The sequence below is a fragment of the Oryza glaberrima genome, chromosome 1 (genome assembly GCF_000147395.1).
Source record: "Oryza glaberrima chromosome 1, OglaRS2, whole genome shotgun sequence".
NCBI classification, from domain to species: Eukaryota; Viridiplantae; Streptophyta; class Magnoliopsida; order Poales; family Poaceae; genus Oryza; species Oryza glaberrima.
In genome coordinates, this window is record NC_068326.1 from 6435847 (window position 1) to 6461829 (window position 25983).

General features: G+C 40.0%; 3 protein-coding genes across 4 annotated transcripts; 1 reads left to right on the plus strand and 2 right to left on the minus strand.

The window, feature by feature from the left end:
• Positions 1–87: 87 nt before the first annotated feature.
• Positions 88–4526, minus strand: LOC127759970 (uncharacterized). Of its 2 annotated transcripts, XM_052284180.1 has the most exons (5): positions 4208–4526; positions 3295–3387; positions 1867–3171; positions 1529–1649; positions 88–978 (listed from the first exon to the last, which is right to left on the minus strand). In XM_052284180.1, the coding sequence occupies exons 3-5, from the start codon at positions 3157–3159 to the stop codon at positions 329–331; spliced, it is 2064 nt and encodes a 687-aa protein (XP_052140140.1). In that variant the 5' UTR covers positions 3160–3171; positions 3295–3387; positions 4208–4526; the 3' UTR covers positions 88–328. The 2 variants fall into 2 exon arrangements, with proteins under 2 accessions (XP_052140140.1, XP_052140139.1); XM_052284179.1 differs by lacking the exons at positions 3295–3387; positions 4208–4526 and having other exon boundaries at positions 1867–3183.
• Positions 4527–12721: 8195 nt separating this feature from the next.
• Positions 12722–20818, plus strand: LOC127754985 (transcription factor MYB3R-1-like). Its single transcript, XM_052280605.1, has 12 exons — positions 12722–13097; positions 13920–14158; positions 14241–14295; positions 14904–14961; positions 15590–15684; positions 15776–15879; positions 16263–16391; positions 16798–18586; positions 18802–19007; positions 19816–19900; positions 20137–20346; positions 20587–20818. The coding sequence occupies exons 2-12, from the start codon at positions 14040–14042 to the stop codon at positions 20716–20718; spliced, it is 2982 nt and encodes a 993-aa protein (XP_052136565.1). The 5' UTR covers positions 12722–13097; positions 13920–14039; the 3' UTR covers positions 20719–20818.
• A 1496-nt stretch (positions 20819–22314) lies between these two features.
• On the minus strand, positions 22315–25835 carry LOC127766907 (uncharacterized). The gene is made up of 7 exons (XM_052292085.1): positions 25250–25835; positions 24682–25013; positions 24049–24388; positions 23347–23495; positions 23180–23273; positions 22807–22878; positions 22315–22683 (listed from the first exon to the last, which is right to left on the minus strand). Exons 1-7 carry the CDS (start codon positions 25781–25783, stop codon positions 22639–22641), a joined length of 1566 nt encoding a protein of 521 aa, XP_052148045.1. The 5' UTR covers positions 25784–25835; the 3' UTR covers positions 22315–22638.
• Positions 25836–25983: the final 148 nt, after the last annotated feature.

The window sequence follows — 25983 nt, forward strand, 5'->3', positions numbered from 1 at the left end:
TTTTTTTTTTTTTAAGAAATGAAAACAAGAACTGTCCTTGCTCATTGCTATTTGCGATTCCTCAGCATTGTTCACTCATCGAAAGGAAAAAGAGAAACGAAACATTGCTCTTTGTCTATTCCAAATTACAATTGTTTCTTGGTGAAGACAACTCCATCACTTTTTTAGGCAACTCTCTAAATCATTGCACATTTTTTACACAGGTGAAATGTAACACAAGATAGATACAAACTGGAAACTGGAAATCATGAGAAGTGCCAGCCAAGTGGAGAACAAAGCTAGAAATTCTCCAAGAACGCAAGAACCACCTAGGCTTCATTTTCCCAGATCAATGTACCCACATGTCCAGAGCAGCTTCTTCGATAAGCCCTGATAAAATGCTCTCCCCAACATCTCTTATGAAGCATTGTGTTTCCTCCATGAAAATCCAATCTTCCCAGCCCATATCCCACACGCTGTTGATCGACGCATCTGTGCATCTCAGATCCTTCTCCAGTTTCATGTATAGTGTGTCTTTTGTAGTGCAGCCATCGTCGTTTTCGGTATAGATGCTCAGCTTTCGAGTCGCATCGCGAATATCTGTCAGCAATGCCTCCAGTGAGAAGTATGGTGCTGTTCTGCATTTCTGGCTCCAAATTCCTGTGTAACACAAGCTGTTTCGCTGACGATGCTTCCGCTCCAGCTGCTCTGTTGCGGTGTCCACGAAAAGCTCATGGTTACCCATCTGGGCCTTGTGGATACCTTTATATCGGTTGATCAGATGCCCCGGTTCGCCGATGCCAATGAGTTCTGCTGCCCGGGTAAGGAATGGTTGATCACTTAGGAGAAGCAGACTCATCTCGTCTTTTATTTCAACTTCATTTTTTGATACTAAGTGTGTCGATGGGTGAAAAGGATCTCCGTTAGCTGAATCGGTTCTTTCCGCATAGCTGGTAGTCACTGAAGCTTCATAGGATTCACTCAAATCTTCCCGAATGCCTGTCATGAAAAGATTTCTGTTTAGTGTGGAAACACCTATTTTCATTGCAAGAGAGAACATTTAGGTTTTTAAGTGGTGAAATTAATCATCTTGGACTATTATTAGATACAAACCTGTAAATAGAAGTGGAATTAATGTCTACAATAGTTAAAGCGGAATGATTTTTTTTAATTTTTAATTTTAAAAATAAACCCTATCAAAACTAGCGTGGCAAAACAATACTGTCACGCCGGTCTAGCTGGTGTGGCAGTGTTTTTTGGTCACGCTGGTCTAGCTGGCGACTGGCGTGGCAGCGTTATTTGTCCACGCCACCCTTGCTGGCTTGGCGGGACAAAACTGTCACACCCGTTGCGTGTGAATTCCAAAACTGTCACATTCCACTTGCAAATAAGCAGCAAATTCCTCACTAAATGGTTTATTCCAAATTTCAACATTCGATTGAAGTTCAATATTTGAAATTTTCTTACTTCACAGGCTTCAAATTGTATTAGTGACAAATAAAAATGAAAACATGTTTAGAAGAATGAAAAGAAATTCAGCGTTCCTTACCATCAATGCTAGGCTCTGTGTCCCAATCAACAACACTTTGGCAGCTTTCATCACTAGGTGTTGCGTTATGTTCAGTGGATGGACCATCAACTTGTATGAACTCTCTGTGCAGCTCATATGCCTATGTTAGGAGCAAAAAAAAGATCCCGTGATTTAAGCGAAATAAATTATTTCAACGAACTGTTCCAATTCAAGGTCTGAATGATTTAACTGAAACTTCTAAAGGGAAAAATAAGATAAATGTTGTTTTTAAATCTGAGGGTACAATGTTCCAAAATAGTTTAATATTTCAGATGAATAAAATATTCCCAGGCTATGCTATAATAGAAGATGCATACCACAATGTCATCAATAGTTGAGTTCTTGCGACTTCTACTGGACACTGCCTTCTCCCTCGAATTACTAGGTGCTTTACGTGCGACTGGCTTCCTTGTGCGACATGTTGAAGAGCTGCTACTTGATGCAATCATTGATTTCTTATCAGGCCTTTTCACTGTATTAGCACTAGAACGAGATGCTGATCCTGTTTTAGACTTGGTATCCTTCCTCCCTTCTCTGTTCCTATAAGTCGAATGAGGTCTTTGTTTGTCACTACTTCTCCTGCCCATTTCAGTGGTCTCTTTTATTTGTTGCTTTCGACTTGTGTGAGATACAACCTTGATATCCTTGGCTGCTCGGGTTTGAGGTTGCTCTATGCCTTTTTCCCTCCTAATTGTTTTCATTGAGCCAATCTCATTAACCACAGTAGAATCATACAGAAAAACATTACTTTTTCGGGAATAAGGAGAACTCATATGAGCATCATTTTGCTGGACCTTAGGCATCTCAATATCAAAAAGTGCCCTTGGTGAACTTACTGTCTTCATTGACTCGTCTTTTTTGAAGGTATTGCTATTGTGTGTAGGCAATCCATCAAGGCCCATGAGCTTTGCTACCAAGCTTGGGGATTTGGACTTCTCAGACTGCCCTGGTGCACAAGATGGCAATGATCTTGGTGCTGCCTTCTTCTGCTCATTAGGCTTGGATAACAAATTCTTGTTTGGCATGTAATGTAATGACTGGCTCATGGAAGCCTGTTCATCATTGGGATATACCGACAAGATGTTCTTCCTGTAAAAGCTATCCTTGATCACTCTTTTCAGCTCATCAGTAGAATTCGTTAATTCCCCATCCAATCCACTGCTGGCGCTTCTACCCACCATCTTCTTGGCGTTTGACGCTTCCGACAGGGCTCCACGGAATCCACTTGTGTCCGGTGATCTCTCACAACCCTCTCGCCTTCTCTTCTTGTTTGACACTCTCATGCTCCGTGACGCAGTTTGGAACTTCTCGAGCATCGCGAGCGAATCCTGGAGGTCCATGGCTCCTCTTAGGAGGTCCTCCGCGAAGCGCCTCGAGAGCGAGGATGCCATCAGGTAATCTTTCTGCAACATCATGGACATATCCTCCCTGTTGCTTTGTGATGGGCTCCAATCCCGGCCTTGGCAGCCTCGACAAACCGTAGGTTGCAATGTGACAACACAAGGGACAGCACATTGAGCTATTTCAGGGTAGCTGCTCTCTTTGGTTTTGGAGGAAAGACTCTTTGAAAGGGATCTGCAAACCACCGACCTGAAACTGTCTTGATGCATTTTCTCTATTCTCTGGAGCAACATAAGAAAGGCAAATTGACAAACCGAAATGGTCAGAAAATAGCAACAGATGATAAACAAATTCAAGTGAACAAATTATCCCACAGGTCAGACTGAGGAGGGAGGAAAGCTTACATTATCTTTGAATCTTTATAAAATAGTTTATGAAGGAGGTGTCAATTTAAGAACTTGTTTCCTTGAGGAATTGGTGTCTGCTTTATCCTGAAGCTGCAAATCACAAGAAAGCTACTCTTACAGAGGGAAATATAGAAAATTAGGATATCATATACCAAGGTTTATCTTTTGCAAGAAATAATGCAGAGAAATTGAATGTCAAGGAGAAGCAGTTGAACAAGTGGTTACAAGAAAGAAAGCTACTACGAGGGTTCTCTATCTGCCCACGGAATATCCATGCATTGACCAGCTACCTACCTGGCCTCTTCTCTCGATTCACCAGTGCTCGAATTTCATATGGATCATGTCAAGAATAAAGAACTGATAGCTCACAAGCAGTGCACTACACTTTTCTCTTATAGAAAGGTGAAAAGGGAAAGGGGGAAAGTGAATCAAGGTGATGGAAGCTGGAAGGTAGTAGTTTGTAGTTAGAGGTCATTTGCTCTCATTAACTCTGTACATGACTCCCATACTGTAAAATCGAACATGCAAATCCTAAACCAAAAATCCCAGACTGCCTATTACAACAGTGTAATGAATCATGTATCAACACTGGACAGTTTATTTTATCTCCCCAAAGACATGGAATCCTCCAAATTTTACTGTAGAGCGCCAAAAAAAAAACCCCCAAATTAACTAGCTAAACAAGATGACCAATAAACAAGAAGTCCCCTGCATTCTTCTTGTTGTTACCTCCCCCAAGTAAACAATCAAAAAAACCAGAGTGGCCAAGCAAATGAACTCACAGAAGCTTTTTTTCAGAAACCATCTATATGACTATCTCCGATTATCAACTCAATCCCCAACCCCCAAATTGTCAGTTTACAACCAAAAACAAAAGCCAAGAACGAAGACGGGAATAAATGGCACCCACCTCTAGCTCCTCTTTCGCAAGAACGCAGGCCTCTCTCTCCGAGGTTCGTCTGCTGCAAGCCTGCAACTGGCTGATTGCGCCCCCAAGATCTGTGCAAGAAGAAGAAGAAGAAGGCCAAGAAGGCTACTACTAGTATTATACTGCTGCTGCTACGACGACTAGCTACTTCAGCGGCATGTGGGCTAGTGCAGTGACCTCCTACTGCTGCCACTACCACGGCACAGTGCTAGTGGTGGTGGCCATGAGGAGAGAGCTCAAGCTCTGTCTTTTGATGAGCAAAGGGAGTTAGGGGACAGGTTGCCACCGGTGGTGGCCTCGTTTACTTTGACCATGCCCTCTCTTCTTCTCTTCTCTGATGATGGTTGATGATGTCACTCACACTCAGGGTCAGGGAGGGTATGTGTGTCTGTGCAGTAGGGCCACTGTGTCATACTCAGGCAGGTCCCATTTCTGAAGCTTTTTTTTTTCCTTAAATCTGAACCTTATGCCCAGTTTGATTTATTCTGTTCTTTTTGGGTTGAGATACATATCCTATCTCGTTTTTTTGTTTGAATGCTTATCAAACTGTTAAACGGTGTATTTTATATGAAAAGCTTTCTACTCCCTCTGTCTCATAATGTAGCAACCTAGGATGGGTTGACTACAAATCTGGACATGCCTCGAATGTGTCTCATCCCATTTTAAGTTGCTATATTATGAGAGAGAGGGAGTATATACAATTTTTTTAAACTATTAAATCAAATTTACAATAAATAAAACTCAATTAATTATATGCTAGTGGCTTTTCTTTTTTCTTTAACTTTATCTTCTACAGTATAAACAAATACCACCTAAGGTGTTTAATTATTATCAAGGGAACATTATTACCATGAATTATCTGCTTGATTATTATAAGAATAAATTAAATATTTAAGAAATAAGCTTTAAAAATATTTAGAATAAGCGTTTAAAATAATATAGTATAAGAAGTATTTTACCCAAAAAAATATTTTTTTAGCGTGGAGCAAATACTAACAGTATGTTGTTTTAATAAACCAATGAATAATCTAAAAGGAACAGTCCGGTAGTACAGGTTACAGCAAAAGGAGAGGATGTTGCATGTTGCCTGTTTCTCAGGATTTCTCTTGGATCGTTGGGTAGGAGTAAGTTGTTGTCTGATACTCCCTCCGTCTCAAAATAAGTGTAGTTTTGCACTATTCACATTCAATGTTTGACTGTTCATTTTATTTGAAAAATTTTTATGATTAATATTTTTTATTGCTATTAGATGATAAAACATAAATAGTACTCTATGTGTGATATCTTCAAATTTTTTACAAATTTTTCAAATAAGACAGACGGTCAGGCATTGGACATGGATATCCACGGCTACTTATTTAGGGACGGAGGTAGTATTTAGATTTGACGTAGTAAGCATTTAATTTTACCCGGTTTTCTTGTCCAAGGTTTCCTGGTGCTGCAATTTATCATGGCACTTTTAAGAGTAAGCATCCGTGCTCATGGGCAGATAAAGTGACCACACAATCTTTAATTGTAGATGCGGGTAGCAGGACAATAACAATAATGATCCCGGGGGTGAAGTATTGTTTTTACAATAGGGAGCAGAACAAAATACTACCGAGTAGGTAGTACATTACTAGTCCTACACAAGTTACTGAATTAGGGCTTATTTTTTTTAAAAAAACATGATTATAAAATACATAGGAATAGAGAAAAAGTATTATATAGAATCACATACGATCCTAAAATACAGAAATAGTATATTTTTCACCGTCTTTGGATGGTTCACGGGAAGTAAAAATGAATTTACATGTGGTAGAGAGATGGAGAAAGAATGCATTGGACTTCTCGAAGGAGAATAAAAACATGATGTTAGAGCTTATATTTATTTTCCTGACGGTATAGGACATTAGGAGGTAGTAGGAGGCCAATCCATAGGAATTTACGCATCTCAGAGCCTATCGATTGGCCTAATAAACTAAAGCAAAAGTCAAAATTTAAATGTTTGATTTTAATTTTGAAGTTGAATTTAAGATATCTTAGCGTTGGCTTTTAAGTCGATGCAAACAAATATATATAAGTTTTAACTATAAATTAAATTTTATTCTCTGATAAGCCATTTTGGCTTATTAGGGAATATGGGAACCGATGAGACTCTCATTTCTTGTTTCAAAGGTATTTATAGGAATTTTTTTTTCTTATAGGATTTAAATTCTCTAAAATTCCCAAGAAAATCCTTCCATTGAAAAGATCCCTTATCTTCAGATTTTGGGATTACTTTGAGATCCAAGGGGCCACCAATCCCAACCTAACAAGGTTTGCTAGGGACCAGAGCATGATCAGAGGAGAGTTTGTCGTAGCAGCAGGGGAAAAATCAGACAGAGACACATCATTAGCGGCGGTGCCCAACCATCGTGAACCACGTTTTTCTTCAGAGTTCAGACCATCTGAATAATACAACAACTCTCTGAAGTTTTGAATCTTGCCGGTCAGTGAGAATGTGTCCTCGTAGTCCTTCAGCTGTGGGGAGAGGGTGATCAGGCAAGAGGCCCCATGGGCCATGGCGCATGTGCCGGCAACACCGAGTCCGGATCGGAGCTCTGTCATCACCCCTGACCGGAGAGATCTCCAATTCCCCAACTAACCAATCGCAAGGGTTATGTTTAGATTCTAACTTTTTTTTCTTTGAACTTTTAACTTTTCCGTCACATCGTTCTATTAAACACATCCTAGAGAGAAAAAAATTGGCCCTTGCCGTGTGATCGTGTCAGTGTCACACTGCCACAGCGCATGTGTTACATACTGCTACGAGGATTTGCTAGTACTAGAGCTAGCCCGTTTAACAGTGTTTCAATTCCTAAATTTAACTTAAAAACTAGGTCTGCAATGAAATTATAAAATAGTATAAACTCAACTCTACCTCGTTAGTTTATTTTTGATAGCATTTACGCTATTCTATTTTCTTAGGTGAAGCTAAAATTATTTGGTTGAGTTTTAGCTTTCTTTTTTTAAGGTGAAGCTAATATTGTTTGGTTGAGTTCTAGCTTTAAAAGAGATGAAGCCACTCCCTTCGTCTCAAAATAAATTAATCTACTACGAGATATAACACATTTCAGTACTATGAATATGAACATACGTATTCTCAGATTTATAGTATTCGTATGTGTTACATCTAGATCGCGTAGGAGATTGATTTACTTTTGGAGCGGAGTAGGTTCTGCCTACACATGCTCCTAGCGGTAGGTAGCTCCCGGGCGGTGGCCGCATGTCGTGCGTCGGTGCAGCAGCAGGCCACTCCTTGTTTGCATCGGTTTGGAAGCCTGGACGGAGGAGGACGGAGGCCGCGCCGCGCGGACGGACGCGGTGGACGGACGCGCGGCGTGCGGCGCGGCGCAGACGTGCGGTTGCAGGGGGGAGCACATGCGCGCGCGGCTGCGACACGGTGCGCTGAGGAGTAGTAGTAGTGGTGACGTGCTTAGAGTTTTGTCCACTCGAAGTGTGTTTACTTCACGTTAAAATTAAAAATTTGATTAAAATTAGAACGATACGGCAGAAAAGTTGAAAGTTTATGTGTAAGAAAGTTTTGATGTGATGGAAAAATTGAAAGTTTGAAGAAAAAATTGATAACTAAATCCGGCCTTGAGTTGTGGGATTAATTTCTTCGGTGTAATGGTGGTGCGGTAGTGGTGGAGTAGTGCTGCCGTACTGGTAGTATTGATTATGGGTATGGCCTTATTATGGGAGAGGAGGAGCAGAGGTACACCAGTGTAAATGGTTTCCAGTGAGATCCTGGGGACAAGGCAAATCTTAAACGTGCCCGTTCGCATATTTGTATATTTGAGTTTGTTGACTTGGATGAGCATGAGCCCAGATCGGACAACCCACCTCCACGAGTCTAGCATCCTTTTCGTTTGTCATATTGAAGAAAAAAAAAAGCGAAACAGTATATAAAAAATAATTTATAAATAAAGCTTATATATATATATATGTTTTTAAATGATATAAAAATAAAGGCTAAAAAATAAACTACGTTGAAAAACAAAATCCTAAAATCAACTCTAAATTTAAGGTTGAAAATTTTAATTTTAGCTAATAAGTATATACAATTAGGCATAAACAAAAAATATGAGGCTGTGCGGCAATTACCATTGCCAAGTTGTGTCCGAGCACGAATATATACTAAGTAGCATGTCTATAATTCTTGAAAAAAATATTCTAAAAAAAAGTAGCATGTGTCTATATGTTGTAGTAAATTATAATGGGCTAGACGGATGATTAAAGTTGTGTTCAACACTACCATTTTTCAACTTCTACACACTTGTTTTTTAAGGACACACTTTCTAAACTACTGAACGATAATTTTTTTAAAAAAATAATTCTATAGAAAAGTTGCTTTATAAATTTATATCAACACATTTTAAAGTTTTTATAGCTAATTCTCAATTAATAATGTGCTAATGAACCATTTTGTTTTACATGTAGGCTTGAATATATATTTTTTCGAACGCGCAAAAAGATTGCACGTCAATATATTAGAAGTAAAAGAGTTTTTTTACACAACATAATATGCCAGACAAGCCTATACCAGGGGGAAGAAAGAAAAAAAACCAAAAAGTAAAAGAAGGGAAAACTATTGCAAAAAAATGGTTACTCCAAACAACGAGAGGGAGGAGGCGCCGAGGCGGAACTACACTACGCTCCCAGCAAACCCCAAAAGCGGCAATGCCTGTGGAAGACCACATGCTTGAATATATCCTAACCTTGAATAAAATTAGGTTCCAGCAAATTCCCAAAAACGGTAATGCCTGCGGAAGACCACGTGCTTAAATATATCTCAACCTTGAATAAAATTAGGTTTAGTACTGCTTGATCAAAACGACAGGCCACGCCTAAGGGAACGAGTGTGATGTTGTGGTCGACTACCAGGTGCACTGAAGCACAATTGTTATACAGTGGAAATAACTTTTAGGTTATGCACAAATTATAGATGGACATGATTATTTAATTATGAGCATCATGATTTTAACCTTTATAAGTGAAGTCACGGTAAACTTGACGCAATCACTGGTGTCGCTAAAGAGGATGCTAATAATAGGCATCATATGCTCATTGCTCACTGAGACAATGACTATCCCGCTGTGTAAACAAGGATATGTCAATTTGGAAGATTTCCGGCCCTATTGTTTCACTTATTCATGAAATAAGCCAAATAATGTATTTGCAAACGAAAAGTAATTTTTGAATAAAATTTTTATATACGTATTTTTAGCGATTTAAAAACAATGGCTGAAAAGTAAACTTCAATGAGAAAACCCAAAATTAGCTCAAAAATAAGGTTGAAAAATTCAAATTTTGGCTGATAAGCATAAGTATAAGCGAAAAGATGAAGCCGCTTATCTTATGGAACATGTGTTGTCGACGTTTGATGTCTCGATTACGGTATTTGCATGGCATGGGGATCGTTGGTACTAGGGTATACGCGAGACCGAGGTAAAAGAGATGGAGACGAGGATTTTTATACAGGTTCGGGCCCCTGATTTGTCAGGTAATAAACCTACATCCTGTTGGCCGAAGCCGGTATTGCTCTTATTCATGATAATCACACCAGTACAATATTTGGGGTAGCCTATCTAACTGTTGTCGACATGGCGGTCTGACGATCTGACTCGTAGTTGTGTTAACAACCAAATTTGGTAACATCTGTGTCAGGAAAGAGGATTGGATCAAAGCGAAGTCGGAAGCGGAGATCAAGTTCGGAAACAGAGCAGGAATCGGCCGGAGTTCAGATCAGCTACGGTTAGGATCGGCTGGGTCTGAGTCGGGCTAAGTAAGCCGATACAGCCGATTCCGACAATACGACTTGTACACGACATCGGGTTCAAGTTAATGTGCTTCAAGATGATTGCCACGCACGGATATAGTCCTGGGAAGGCAATTGTATCTATTAATTAGGATATCTTATGTAAATTACTTATAGATAAATATGGGCAAAAGTCTGCCACAAAGACTTATGGTATCTTAGAGTTTGTTAGAGAAAATAGTCGTGTCCGGTATGGGCATATCTTGTAATTCTCGGGTATAAATAGACCCCGAGCCCTATGTAATTTTTAACAACACACGTTCAATACAATCTCGGCTCATCGCCACCCTTTTTGCTTTAGTTTTGTTTCGACGAGTTCTTGCTTTCGGGTTGAGCTACATCGATTTCGATCTTCAATAAGAGGTAAAATTCGTTATGACGGATTGCGTTCTTAGGATTAGTGCTTCCATCTTTATGATATTCTAATCCCGTTTATGTAATTCGTCGAGTTATCATATGTCTTACATAATCTCTAGCAATATCATCATCTACCTTGCCATCGGTTAACATCTGTTAATAGAGGGTAGCCGATTAGGTTAAATATTGATGTTGATCTAGATTATATGAGATATCTAACATTCTATGAAACTTCTAGCGGCTTGATTGTCTAGATATCGTTCTTCTTTTCATACTTAATGCTGCATCAGTTGAGTTTGATCTATTAAGTCGTGCTTAGAATATCGATCTCTAGCCTGCCTTCTAGTTGCCGATTAGAATAGCATCGGAGTTTCAGCCGATCGTATCTGATTTAACTATATTTATTATATATGCCTAATTGATATGTTAAATCTGCCCTTTACATCAAGATATTGTTGTATCTAAATATGTTAGGCCTTTGTTTGATACATTATTCTTGCTTTAATATCCTGGTATAGAGTAGTATCGGAGTATTAGCCGATACATGCTAGATTTATCTGATCGGCTATGCTATAAACATATATAGTCCTGTTATTGATATATATTTCGATCTAAGTGATTTATACTGTCTCGGCATGATGACCGATCTATCACAATCACTTGATTTAAGTATACATCGATATAAGGAGTATATATCGTTAATATCTACAGCCGATCGAGTAGATTTAGTCCTTCTTTACTTATTCATGACTGTCGATCGATGCACAGATGACATCAGTTTAAAGGTAAATGATATGTTATCGGCATCTAGCCGATCGGCTATCATTTATAGGTTTAACCACGGTTTCTTTGCTTCTATTTCTTGTTGATTACAGGATTAAATCAACTGGCACGCTAACACATCTGAAGGCGAGCTTTGGACCTGCACTGGAGTTAAGCAGATCTCCCAGGCCACGTGTTTTCCGTCAACACGTCGATAACAGGGTAGCCTTCCTCCTCGAATACGTGCCGGGTGAGATTAGAGATAGCGCTTTCGTCTCTCCTGACAGTATCCGGAGACACCGTAGGGTACTAGCCGTGCTTATCCCTGAAGTCGATATCCGACGGCGTGTCTTGGCGTATGTAGGCTTCTATGTTGTGGCTTCCATGTCCATTGTGTTGGGTGTGTGGATTCTGTCCCTCTCCTCCTAGGGGGACTTGTATTTATACCCATAGGTGTCCCCTTGTCCAAGTAGAACTAGAGAACCAATATAGATACAATCCGAGTAGTCCTTATCGTTTTCATGTAGAACTCTGGTTGTCTTTCCTTATCCGGAACTTTTCCTATATCCACAGGTAGTTTCCATATAGGACATGGTATGTGGTGGGTCTTGCCGAGATTTAGTCAACTACTATTAGGTATGTGGTATCCATAACCCTGACATGTGTATTGTGGTACAGTGAGATCTCCAAACCCTGGTTAGATTAGGCTACAATAAATCAAAGCCAAATAAAATGAGCCGAGCTCGACAATGACTTAAAACTCAGGCTCGAGCCTTGGGCTTTCCTAGGTCACATCGAATTTATTAGTTTTTTTAGCTACAAAATGTGGTTTTGAGTTTAACCCGGTAGCATAAAGCCTTGCAACATGAAAAATATAACTATGAATTACTTTTATTTTACGAATTCCTGTTTGTATCCTATGAGTGCATGCCAATAAATAGCAATACTAGCTAGAGAATTTGAAATAATTTATATGTACTTTCACATGAAGTAATTGCAAATGAAATATTTATTCACGGGAAAGAGAAAAATACCATGGGTGAAATGTAACTATTGTTGGCCATAACATGATAACAACGTGTATGGAACATTTATTGCCATCTATAATTTCAAATTTTCTTCAAACGTAAGAAACAGTGAAAACCAAATCTCAATTGTTTCTACATTTTCACCACACACGCAAACAATTATTCTGTTCCAGTTGCATCACACACAAAACAAATGCTTTCCCCATCCTTTCAAAACGAATTTTGTTTTACCCCATTCCCAAATTAAAAACCATCGAAACAAAAGGGAAAGAAAAAAAAAGGTAACAAAACAACAACCAACGACTAGCCGCAATCCAGCCGTTGGCATTCAAAAATTGCCGAAGCGGGACACAAAGGCGGCCGACGTGGAAACGGACGGCCCAGATCGCGCGGATCCCACGCGGGCCATCTCCCCGCCGTCCATTTCACACCCCCGCGCCCCCTCGCGTGCCCGTCCTTTTTGCAGAAAACACCCTGGAAAAATCGCCAAATAGCCATCCACTCCTCTTCTCATCTTCCCCTCTCTTCCGAAATTCCGCCGCGCGCCGCCGATGCGCGTCGCGGCCGCCGCCGGCGAAGCCCCCCTCCTCCTATGCGCGCCGCCGCCGCCTTCTTCCATCGACCTCCCCGCAGGCGCCTCCCTCCGTTCTCCCACCTCCGCAAATCGCGCCGTCATCGCTCGGGCCGGGCGGCGTCCGCAGCAGCAGCCGCCGCGGTGGTTGAGTTGAGAGCGTCTGGTAAGGATTTCGGGCCACCCAGATCCAGGCAGGCAGCGGCAGCAGCAGAAGCCGCGGAAGGGACGCGCTCCCGGCGGACGAGGCGGCGGCACGGCAGAGGAGTCTCGCGTCCAGGCTCGCCCGTCGGCAAGGCGATTGGTGATCTGGTATATATCTCTCCCTCTCTCTGCTTGATTAATTGTTGCTTTGGGATGTTGCTTCGTTGGTGATTGGGTTGAAGTGTTGTGCTGATTTGAGTTTGAATATGGAGGAGGTGCTATGCTATACGATATAAACCGACTTACGAGCCCAGATAATTCGTATCACTAAGATCTGTGTTATATATTTTTTGTCTGGTAAATTCCACAGCGAAAGTCAGACGCTTTTAGCACCAAATAAACCTGAAACCCAGACAGAGGAGGTCCATATTTTTAGATTATGGATAAACCAGGAGATAATTCACATTTTGCAGAAAATACAATCCTCAAATCTAAAAGGAGAAAAAACATTTTACTACCCTAAAACTATTTTATATATTGCAGAAAGCTTAAGGTTTACTCCCCCTAAATGTGAAATTAGCTACTTCAGTAGTTCGGACTTCGGAGGGTAGAATGAGCTAATAAGTAGATTTGCAGAATAGTTTACGGAAGCAAAGAGGAGTTTTTCCCCATTTGCAAGTTGTCCACTTGACTGCATATCAATCAACCATCTACATATACATCAGGGTGAATGATGCATTTTTTAGTTTTCATAAAGATGTACAACGAGGGGGTGTAGACACATTATCACCCCAACTCTTTTTTTAGATAAAATATTATACAATCCATCTCTATAATAAAACGAAAATGACATGAATTCTACCCCAACTCCTTTGAAATGAGAATTCATGTTCTTATGAGGGTAGTCAATGTCCTGTCCTCTATGCATCCCTGAATGCTTCTATTGTTACATCTTGTGACAATATCTTCATTCGTCCAATTCTTTTGCAGCTTATGATTGCTTCTCCCTTGGAGCAACTCCCTGAAGGCCTCACTGAGGCTTGACAATATAATGATTTTTATATCCCTTGGAGGTTTCTACTGCAAAGTGAGGATTGATTGTCTTCACTCATGATGACAAGCGATAACGGAAAGGCTCCAGATAAGGATGGAGAGCCTTCTAGACCTCCGTCGGCTCCTCAAGAAGGAGAAATCAGCAATGAACCAAAAAGGCGACGACCTCTCAATGGGTAAAAGGCTAAAAGCTCTTTTGACTATCGTAATGTATATTGTACTAAATTTTGTTTTGTTTCTTTGTCCATGCAAATTTAGGAGGACCACCGGTCCGACACGGCGTTCCACCAAAGGAAATTGGACCCCTGAAGAGGTATACCACATGAATGTCATCTTGTGTTTCTGTTGACAAAGAGTCCTTTTCCTGTACGAATTATTAAATGGTGACTGAAAATCCTATTTTATGTATTGTTGAGAATGATTGACTGTAGACATCTAATGTGTTTAATGGCAAAGACCTATAGTTTTTTAATATGAAAAAACATTTCAATTTAAATCCTGACTCTTGTGTGGAGGCTTGAGTTGCTTAATTTGGCGCTTTATTCCTACAAACCAAGTTGAATATGATAATTTACTAATTGCTAAAATCCAAGGGAGCCATGGGCAACTTTAGGTCAACGAGTGGATTGCATGTACTCTGAGGCAAATCATAAACTTCACTCTTCTACCTTGGGGTTTCCTGCTATTCTGTTTTTGTCATATACTCATGTGTGCAATTATATTCTGATTCTATGCTTTGTAAATTGTAACCAGCAGCATTTTGGTTCTATTTTGTATATGCCTTTTAATGCCTCACTGATATGTGAGCCTGGACCCATCTTATCAGCCTCTCATGCAACATTTAAAATTTCCATGTGTCTTATACATAAATTTTCTTGCTTACACGGTTTAACATTGCGCATATGTGATATTCAAATATAGGATGCCATATTGTCCACAGCTGTTCAGACATACAACGGGAAGAACTGGAAAAAAATTGGTATGCTCTTTCGATTGCTGCAATGATATGGAAAATCATGCAATGATTCTTTGGCTATTTCCTTAGTCCTTACTCTTTATCATTGTATTTGTATTGTATCTTTTAGCTGACATACTTTTCTTTTTCTTGAATTCTTTATGGTTGTTTTTTTTATGTTGGAATATATAAACAAAATAAAATAGCCTTCTAAAATCCATTTGGTATCTACATAACACTGCATTTTATAGCTTATCACGCATATGTTAGATTCCCTTGGATTTTTTCTTTTATTTTTTTTGCGCATTTGGTTTATGATTACATACTGTTGTATGGCAATTCATGTCAGGTTCTAACAGGAATAATATTTATATTTCACAATATTATACATAACATCTAATGCATTTTTACCATATTGTTCTCAAGGCTTCCTTTTTCTAACCATTGTTTATATTTGTACTTTAGTGCACTAGGATATCATAAACCAATCAGCATATTTTATATTTTATTTTCGATGTTATGCTAACTCATGTACAGGAAAGCATTCTGCTGTTTCATTAACTCACACCCTAGACATGCTTACCCTGTTGATGAGATTTCCAGTATATTGTTAAAAATCCAAGTTTTAATAGAGAACATTCTAATTTTCCAGCGGAATGCTTTCCGGATAGAACCGATGTACAATGCTTGCACAGGTGGCAAAAGGTTCTAAACCCTGAATTAGTCAAAGGGCCATGGTCCAAAGAAGTAAGCATGCTATTTGATTTATTTTCATCTCTTAAATAATACTGTATTGGTTACTCATCTTACGCTCACAATGGCATGCTCCTTTTTTCAGGAAGATGAAATCATTGTTCAGATGGTAAACAAACTTGGACCAAAGAAATGGTCAACCATTGCTCAAGCTTTGCCTGGACGTATAGGAAAGCAATGTCGAGAACGGTAATGCCATGAAAATTACTTATTCCATTTAGCTTGCACCAAGTAAAAAAAAAAATAGAACAATATATTTTGTGGGTCTCAACAGGGTAGCTTCTTTGTGCTAGCAACTACTGCTTTCTTCTAGTCCTTTGTTCTGCAGATGAATGCAGGTTTTCTTTTGACATAGTTCTTCCATAGACCATATATGTTGTACAATGAAGGCTGCCAAACCATGTGGTGGATTTAAACAATCCATATATGTTGTACAATTTATTTTAACAATGCAGTATTTTGTAAACTATACTAACTTTGTTTCTTAATATGCATGGTAGCATTATTTTTAATTTGAGTATCATTACAATGTATTGGATGCCTTACAGATGTATCATCTAATCTGCATTTAGGTGGTACAACCATCTTAACCCTGGCATAAACAAGGAGGCATGGACACAAGAAGAGGAAATTACCCTCATACATGCTCATCGAATGTATGGAAATAAATGGGCCGAGCTGACAAAATTTTTACCAGGAAGGTAATGTTTCTTCCTTACCTAAGAGCTGCTTGAAATTAATCTATGTTCTTTTCCATGAAATGATGCATGCAAAATTTTTGTTTTACGGCCATTTTGACACATCTATTCAAGTTTAGCATTCTTGCCTTCTCTAGCTGTTTATGACCTACTCCCTCCGTCCCATAAAAAAACCTAGTACTGGATGTGACATATCCTAATACAACGAATATGGACATACATTTGTCCAGATTCATTGTACTAGAATGTGTCACATCCAGTCCTAGATTCACTTTTTTTGGGACGGAGGGAGTAATGCACAATGATCTAGTACTTTTGTGCAATTAATTCTTCTTGTTAATTTTTTTAAAAAAACCTCTTTTAGACTATTGAAGTCATTGAATTTTTAAAATTCTGTTTCCCCTATCAGGACGGACAATTCAATTAAAAATCACTGGAACAGTTCAGTAAAGAAGAAAGTCAATTCATACATGTCATCAGGTTTACTTACCCAAGTTTCGTGTCTCCCTCTAAATGAATATTCTGCAAATTGTAATTCCTCACCAGCGATGACCCAACAAAACAGTGAAGATAGTGGTTGTTTTGCTGTCCGAGAGGTTGAAAATTCATCAGGGTGTAGTCAATCATCACTTGCCAAGGTTTCTTGCTCCCAAGTGCATGATACTACTGTGCCATTGGGCTGTGATTTGCAAGTAAACGCGAATTTTGACAAGAATGAAGCACATGATTCTCAATCTTCCATGGGTCCCCAAGCATGCTATACTTCTGCGGAGGCTGTTGCATCTGCTTTGCCTGCTGTGCATTGCCATGTTTCTTCCTCTAACTTGGATCCAGATCAACACTTGCAAGAGGACTTTGCTCAAGGACTGAATTTGGACATGACTATAGATGAAATGCCAACTGTTCCTAGTTTTGCAGACAACCAGACTGTTTGTAGTATAGAAAATCATGAAAGATCTCTGGAGCCATATGATGTAGCAATGGAGGTGCCTCTCTCTATGTTATCAAGTGATTCTGGAGCTGAGCAAAAACTACATTTCATGTCTGAGGCTGACTTCAACAGTCCTAACTGTCTGAAATCTGAACTCTGGCAGGATATTTCCTTACAGGGCCTTCTTTCTGGACCTGATGCAGTTGAAGCTGATTCATTTTCAAGATCAAATCACCAATTGGATGTATATTCCTCTGAAGCAGATACCCATTTTTTAGCACCACCCTACATGCCACAGACATCAAATTCTTCAAGTGTGATGGGGCTTGCTGATGACCAGAGTCCACAGATGTCAGTACCTCCATCTCTTATTTGTTCAAATGCTATGACTGATGATGCACCTTTCGATAATAGACCAGGGCGGAAGGAAATGCCACTTTCTCAGGCAGAAGTGGTTACCCAATCTTCCAGTTCTTCTGGTGATGCTGAAATGTTTGCTAACCCTGGTTGTAGCAATGACAGACATGTTCCTTCTTCAACGATGGAAAGCATACCTGAATGTGGGGACCAACAGGTTACTAATGCGGAAGAACCTGAAGCCAGTCTAGAGAAAGAACCATCGCTTACACAGAGTGTGACTGCACCAGATGAACAGGACAAGGGAGCCCTCTACTACGAACCTCCTCGTTTTCCAAGCCTGGATGTTCCATTTGTCAGTTGCGATCTTGTAACCTCTGGTGATCTCCAAGAGTTTAGTCCCCTTGGCATTCGGCAGTTAATGCATTCAACCATGAATGTCTGCACGCCAATGAGATTGTGGGGCTCCCCTACTCATGATGAAAGCACGGGCGTTTTGCTGAAGAGTGCTGCCAAAAGCTTCATATGCACGCCATCAATACTGAAGAAACGTCACAGAGATCTCTTGTCTCCTATTCCAGATAAAAGAATCGAGAAGAAATATGGGACTGAAAAGGATCGTGGGGTGTCAGACACATCCTCCACCGGCATTCAAACAAGTTGTATCAATGCCACTAAAGATGATGCACTTATAACTACAGTTTTGCGTATTGAGCGATCTGCTTCTTCTAAATCTCTGGAAAAGAAACTTGTTTTCTCTGATGAAAACAAGGAAAATTTGGGCTACACAACTGAACAGACAAAAGATGGAAAGAGTGCTGGAAATGACGAACACATGGACGAGCAGACAACAGGGGAACGCAGTTCTGCAACAAATGTAGCTACTAATGCTGACCTGTCAGGCAATTTAGTAAGTACTTCCAGTTTCTGATGATATTTAGCTTGTCAGTAGTACCTTATTTCTTTGAGGAGGTGGACCAAGTTAATGCCCTGAATGACTGAGTGTAGCAAGTGCTTTTTAACCATGTTAGTAGTATGAAATATGGGGGCTGGGCAGACCCGGGCAAAATAGCAAATGAGTTTTGCTGATGATCTTGTTCTTATCTATATTGTTGTTTGATGCAGCAACCTGCAGGTATTCTTATTGAACACAGCGGCGATGATCCCATTTCCTCAGATTATGGCAAAAATACCATGAATCAGAAGCTGAACACAAATGTGAAATCTTTATCAGTCTGTAAGGAGGGAGTGTGTGCTAAATCAAAGCCCACTGAACTCATCGTGGAGAAATCTTCACCATGTATAAATGTGGATTATGAATATGTGAACATGTAAGACCTCACACCACTCACATGTTCCTTTGTTGTTTTCCATCAGATTCTTTTGTTTGGTTATCTTCTCAGATTATGTGAAAATCAAAGTTTTTTTGGAAACTGATCTCTATTGAATGATGAGTTCCTCCTTTTCTTGATATTAGCAAGCATCAATGCATTGAACCCATACTCCTGCATGCTTCTGAATAGTTGTGAAGCAGTGGCGTAGCTAGGATTTAAAGTAGGTGGTCCATCTATATGTACTAGGTCAATTAAAAGGGTGGTCCACTATACAATTTTTATTATATTAACCAGTAAATATACTATAGTTTTAATCTTGATCAAATTTGTAGGTGGACCACAGTGCCACCTAGCTAGCTACGCCACTGTTGTGAAGTCTGCTAAACCTAAACTTAAACTGGGTCTTGCAGGGTTTTCATGTTGAACTTAGTTCAGTGGTGTGGCATATTTCACTTTCCTGATATCTACTTAGATACTTAATCCAGTACAAGATTTATGAAGTTGATGCTCATCCTTGTCTATGCAATCAGAATATCCCTTCAAGAGCTTCCATCTTTAGACAGAAACTGAAAATATTTTTGTATCAAATGAATTATCATAAGCCTTTTAGCCACCATCTTACTGTAATTGGCACGTTATTTCATCTGAAATGTGGGTTTAATTCCCTAATGCATTTAGGATGATACATTTAGGATAATACATCAGGGAATTAAACCCACTACTGAAGTCTGAAGAGATTGTTTTATGATCCTTGTTCCTTCAGTTAATTTGTCGTTCTGAAATTCTGAACTGTTGCTCTTGTTAGATTGGCTGATACCCCAGGTATCAAAAGAGGACTAGAATCTCCTTCAGCATGGAAGTCCCCTTGGTTCGTCGATATGCATTTTCAGGTACATTTACCTCTTTTTTTAATTTTATTTCTCATGTTCATATTGTGTCATATAGAAATCCAGTGTTTGGAAAAAGCATGGACTACTGGGTTAAGTTAAGTGGATGGAAATATATTGGAGGACTACTGGGTTGTGCCTGATAATAGTTTTTCATTAATCCTTCATGCTGTCAAGCATTTGGTACTTTGTTTACTGTTATTTTCTTTGGTTAACTTCTGTCCATACGTTCCTCCCAGGGTTCATACTTCACCAGCCCAGCTGATAGTTACGACGCACTAGGATTGATGAAGCAGATAAATGTGCAGACTGCTGCTGCTTTGGTGGAAGCCCGTGAGGTACTGGCAAGCGGCGGCCAATGTGACAACATAAGCTCTGATAAGGAAAACACGGGGAATCCAGATGCCAAGAAGGAACCAGGGACAACCAAATTGCAAACAAAAATCATGGTACGCGGCAGTGAACTGCCTTTGCGTTAATATTCTTAGCTTGTAGCTCTTGCAAAATCTTGGTTTGTGAGTGCCAAAATGGTAGCAATTTGTTGAAAAATAGAAAAGGAAATAAAAGGATAGCAGTTGTTTTTTTTTTTCTGTAATTGGTCACTTTTGAGCATAAATTAACATCCTCAGTAATGTCATTGTTTGGTTGTATTATCACTATTGATCGTAATTTTTATCCATATTTTTCAGGCAGAGGGTAGAGTCCTGGATTTCGAGTGTACCACACCTGTAAGATCATCAGACAAAAATGCTGGCAGCAATCTGGGAAGATATCTGAGCTCACCTATTCCTTCGTCCCATCTTCTGAAAAGTTTTAGATAGCTTGATATACCATGTGAGGAATACACCTCAGACTTGCTGTAACAATCATTATGCGAACGATCTTGTTCATTACCGTAAAAAAAGATGCTTCTTGTGACTTGCTCTCGACCTTACAATTTCAGCCCAGAAGCTACATTATTCCGCTCTATGATCACACTTCTGGTAGTACTAGAATATCTGATAATGGTATAAGTTTACCTGGCTATTAGAAATTCTTCAAGTTTATGCCTGTTATACTCAAATCCTACACCTAGATTTTCATTTTCAGCTATAAAATGTTGAAGCTAAACCATAGCTTCCAAAAGGCAACAGGATCCATGGGCTGTTCAAACTGTTATATTTAATTTTAATTCATTCCTGTTTAATGTGTCACATATTCATAATCCGCATTTATGCATGGTGAAGGTGAAGATTTCTCCAGGCTTTTCACCAGAAAAGTCGGGTAGATAAGCAGTAGTTGAAATTTAGAGTCCACCGTTTGCGAAAAGCCAGGTCGATAATTATGCTTTTGTGGAGTGTAATAGCTAGATTTCAGCATGGTATGGTGCTAAACTTCAAGTCTTCAACTTTGGAAGTTTGGACTGTGCCATAGCTGAAAGCATGTAGCCAGCCAGTCATGGTCCCAGTAAAATGTGGTGCCATGGCCTGAATGTAGGGCTGAAAACTTAAAGGATTCCGGACCTATTTTCAAAAACAGAATCTGTCAGTCGGAATTTTTTTGAAATTTTTCGGAAACAGAAACGAATTCGGAAATATTTTCTCGGAAACGGAATCGAAAATGATAAGGGCAGTTTCCGTCGGAACTCGGAATCGGTCGGAAACTTTCGGGAAATTTTCTCGGAATTCGGAATTTTTTTTCAGAATTTCTAGAAATTTTGTAACTTAAATACTCTAGGTTTATTTTTTAAGCACTTAATAGTGAATACCATGGTGTTTTCCTGTTATTTTTTTTAAAAAATATTTTTTATGCAAATCTAAAATTACATAAGAATATTTTTTTCCTGCATTGAGATTTATCAACTGCGTTACTCTCTAAAACATAGATAATTTATTACATAGATTGTGTTTTGTGATGTACTGTTAATACTTAACAATTGGACTTATATGATTGTGTTTCATGATGAATCGTTGACCGTTGAGACTTGAGAATTGAATTTATCAGTTTGAGGGTTTCTTTATTCCGATAAATTTTCATTACCGTATTTGTGCCGGTTCGTTTTCGCTCCGTTTTCGGTTTCGATAATATTCAATTCCGTTTTCGTATCCGGAGTTACCGATTCCGATTCCGAAAAAGAAATATGAAAACGAAAACGATAAAGATGGTTTCCGTACCGTTTTCACCCCTACCCGAATGTGGATGTGAGCAAGGTTCTTTGACGTTAATTTTGGGGTTCGTATGCTGGAACAGATCTGTGCAGAGCATCTTCAAGACAGACAACATTGTAACGCAGCCAGCTGCAGCGACCTTATGCTTCCTTTGGAATTTGAAGAATGTTTGGATGATTTTTATAAGAATTGAACTAATCCCCCGTGCTCCAAAGATGCCTTAGCGTTTTTTTCCCCTTATCGGGTCACGTTAAAAAAACAGAAGTAATGTCGCAAAATATTTTCTTACCATTTACCCAATTTCACGAGCAATTGGATCACAAGGACTATATCGAACAGCTAGAAGAGATAATAGCTCAACTACTGTATAGAATCATCACAGAAAACGCCATGATGGCACAGTAGTGATAATTCAAACTTCAGACTCTGAAGTTCCTACAATTTTCAAAAAGAATTTACCGGTTCATCTCTGAAGTCAAAAAGGAGTACAAAAGGCACATATATTAATAAGTACACAATAACTATCATGAGTGCCTCTTGCAACAGCTAAACTAAGTGGGGATGTACCCCGCTCCTCCATGATTCCTACCAGGCTCAGTCAAACTGTACTTTCTCCAGTTCACCAATCATTTCCTCAAACTGCAGGATAATAGTAAAGATTTGAAGGTATAGCAACATACACATTATTTTCAGAAGAAATAGTGAAATGCAAATGGTAGTAGTGGTTCACAGCAAGGTCATGCCAAGCGGTGGTATGGATACCTTTAAAATCTGTCTCAAAAAGTAATCACCATGGCGCTTGATTGGTTTGGACTCCATGACATGAATAACATCCTGCATGGTTGCACATAGATTATTGGCAGTTAATTATAGTGTCAAACTAGATGCATAATGGCATATGCCAATAGAGGATTAGAGGATCACACATAAAAGCCAAACCCAAATATTCAAGAACTAAATATCAACTTGAAATTGGAGAATTTGCAACGTTAAAGAAGAAGTTTTACAGCTATGCAGTTCTATTTACTAGCTGGAAGGTATCAAGACAGCGGAAAAGAGGAATTGTATATCAACACAAGAAATGGTTACAAAAATATTCTGGGCCTCAGAGAAGGGTATTATTATGGCACATTACCTCCTTAATGTAGAAATCAAAGTCTGCGCTGGAAACAATCTTTCCATTATTGTCAACTGCATGCATTTTGTGCTTGTACGTCATCAGGATAGACCTGTACAAATATTGACTTAAGTTCTTCATGGCCCTTTGAAATATTACCAAGAAAAGTTAATTATCATACAGACCTAAGCGTTGCCTCATCCACTTCCATATATTGCGCAAGTTTGGCAATAGTTATTGTTGAATACAATTTTAGATAGCTTCTGATCCCTGAAAGCAACTGTTGTTGCTTCACTTCATAAAGGAACAACTTCAATTGAAGGCGGTATGCATCCTGTTACAAAATAGTAAAACAATAAACAAAATGTAGTAAACAAGAAAGTCAAATCCTATAGAATTAGACATCCACAATAATCAGAAACACACCATTTTGTGTAATCAACAAACGTGTAAATTTAGCCTACATTCTATCATTTCCATGTGACAAGATAACATGCCTATTTCTTATGACCCCTTTAGGAGCTTTAAATGGAATTTAAACCACCGGAATGTTTTACTGCAGAAGAATTTACTTTGTTTAACAGGGAAGAACAATTTCACCCTAAAATTGAATGTGCAATAGTCTGAAACAAGGAAAAGTAACTAAAGGGCTATTTGACTTTATTAATTTGTTTTTGGGAAAGAGTAAATTAGCTGTCAGAACTTTGGCAAACACAATAAAGTCCATGAAGAGAAGGCAAAAGGGCTCAAGGAGTGACAACATCCAGTAGCTGCAGTCGTGAACCAAACACCAGGAGACAAATTTCTAGATTGACTGCAGTAACAACTAGATAGGACGTATCTATGAATCAGAAAAATACATTATTATTTAACACCAAAAGCATTACCTGGTTATAATTTGTAAGTGGCTGATCCAGGGCTGGAGGTGATGGAGTAATAAACTTGGGGCATGCGTATGAAAACAGTTCATCATACGCAGCATAGGCTTCCTCATCAAACCTCTGCATCTTTGTCATTTTGTCATTATACTTTTCTTTCAGCTGGGTGCTAACATTCTCATCAATGAGGTTGTGCTGCGGGCATAAGGAAAGGCAAACTGCCAACAAGGCATACATCTGTTCATTTTTCTTCAAGATCTGGTCATACTGCGGGGACTTCTGATGGTACTGCTTATATTTCAGAATGTATAGCAAGATTTTGTTGAATTCACGTATGGCTTCAGCATATCTACCAGAAGAATATAGCATTAGCTAAAACAACCATCTTGGGCAATTTCAAGAAAGTTAATTAAAAAATAAATTCATAAAATGGGGTTTTACTGAAAAGAATGCTTATATCCTAGGTGTGGCTGTACAACATGACTCAATCTGATTTTACTGGAAATAATGTTTATATCCTAGGACGCATTTCATGTGATTTAAGTACAATTTGAACATAGAAGAGCAAAAAACTCTGCGTCTAACATGGCACTGTAGATTGAAGTATCCATTGATTCCAAGGCAGTCAATGAACTTTAGTACCTGCACATCATAAGATTTGCAAAGCCATAGTGGTAGATAGCAGAGATGTGACTCCCAATCACAATGGTGTAGACCCCCTGCTGGTTAAGGTCGATTGGTGCCAAGCACTTGAGGCCAGTGCGGTAATCCCCAAGGAGGCAGTGTATCCTGAGCAGCCCAATCATGCTGTAATAACCGAGCATCTTGAGCACATTGCTGCCACCCTGGTAGTCGTAGCCGTCGGTGGCAGTGAACTGCTCGAGCCCTTCCTTCTCCCTCTCCAGAATCTGCGCGATCATGGACTTCTCCACCAGCGCTTGCAGGTAATTGAGAACCCCGTACACATTCCACGCCTGCAGCAATTCAGCAAACCACATTAGATTGTACACCACGGCTAAGAACAAATCAGAAAATCATATTAGATTGTACCCCACAGCTAAGAACAATTCAGCAAACCGGATTACCGATTATATTATGCGCCGCAGATAAGAAAGAAACTGAATTACATATTAGATTAGGCTGCAGCTAAGAAAGAATAGTAGTAATAATGCATAATCAAGAAGCATTGGTGGTGAGCTGGGTGTGTCACCTTGTCGAACTGCTTGAGCTGGTGGAGCTCGTCGTCGGACTTGTTCTTGAGCTTGGCGCGGTACTGGCAGAAGCTCTGGAACTGGTAGACGAACTCGTCGACCATGTCCCAGAGCCACTGGTTGGGGAGCTGCATGTTGACGACGCCGTGGAGGACGACGCTGAAGAGGTCGCAGTAGTTCGCCCACGACTCGGCGCGCTGGCCGGCGGTGAGCGGCGCGGACGACGACGACGACGAGGAGGCCCGCGCGTAGGCGTGGCGGTACCAGAGCTCCCGGTAGAGGAGGAGGAAGACGTGGTCGCCGTCGCAGTAGGGCGAGACGGCCTCCGCCGCCGGCCACGGCGCGTCGCGGAAGAGGCGGTCGGAGAGCCGCTGGAACCCGCCCTCGTACATCTGGTGGATCTCGTACACGTTCTTGTCCCTGACGTGCCTGTACATGTGCGCCACGAACGTCTTCACCGAATCCGGCACGTAGCTCGGGTCGTACACCGCTCCACCTCCGCTGCCGCCACCCTCCGCCGCCGCCGCCGCCATTGCTAGGGTTTCGCGCTTCCGGCGGCGCGTGCGGAGGGAGGAAGACGAAGACGCCTCCCCGCTCCAGGTTTCCGTTTTTAATGGGCCTCAGTGTTTCGGCCCACGTAGAGTATGGGCCAAAATGGGCCTGGTAGTGGAGGCCCACATTGAGGGAAAAGTGACAGTTATGATGTGGGGGACAGCTCAGATCCATCCGACAA

Coding starts and splice junctions, on each gene's coding strand:
- LOC127766907 (XM_052292085.1), bottom strand. CDS start 25,783: ATGGCGGCGGCGGCGGCGGAGGGTGGCGGCAGCGGAGGTGGAGCGGTG. Junction 23,496..24,048: donor CACTTACAAATTATAACCAG/GTAATGCTTTTG, acceptor ATTTTGTAACAG/GATGCATACCGCCTTCAATT. Junction 22,879..23,179: donor TTGATTTCTACATTAAGGAG/GTAATGTGCCAT, acceptor GCAACCATGCAG/GATGTTATTCATGTCATGGA.
- LOC127754985 (XM_052280605.1), top strand. CDS start 14,040: ATGATGACAAGCGATAACGGAAAGGCTCCAGATAAGGATGGAGAGCCT. Junction 14,296..14,903: donor GAAATTGGACCCCTGAAGAG/GTATACCACATG, acceptor ATTCAAATATAG/GATGCCATATTGTCCACAGC. Junction 15,880..16,262: donor GGAAAGCAATGTCGAGAACG/GTAATGCCATGA, acceptor ATCTGCATTTAG/GTGGTACAACCATCTTAACC.
- LOC127759970 (XM_052284179.1), bottom strand. CDS start 3,183: ATGTTGCTCCAGAGAATAGAGAAAATGCATCAAGACAGTTTCAGGTCG. Junction 1,650..1,866: donor CAACTATTGATGACATTGTG/GTATGCATCTTC, acceptor CTCCTAACATAG/GCATATGAGCTGCACAGAGA. Junction 979..1,528: donor CACAGAGCCTAGCATTGATG/GTAAGGAACGCT, acceptor TTTTCATGACAG/GCATTCGGGAAGATTTGAGT.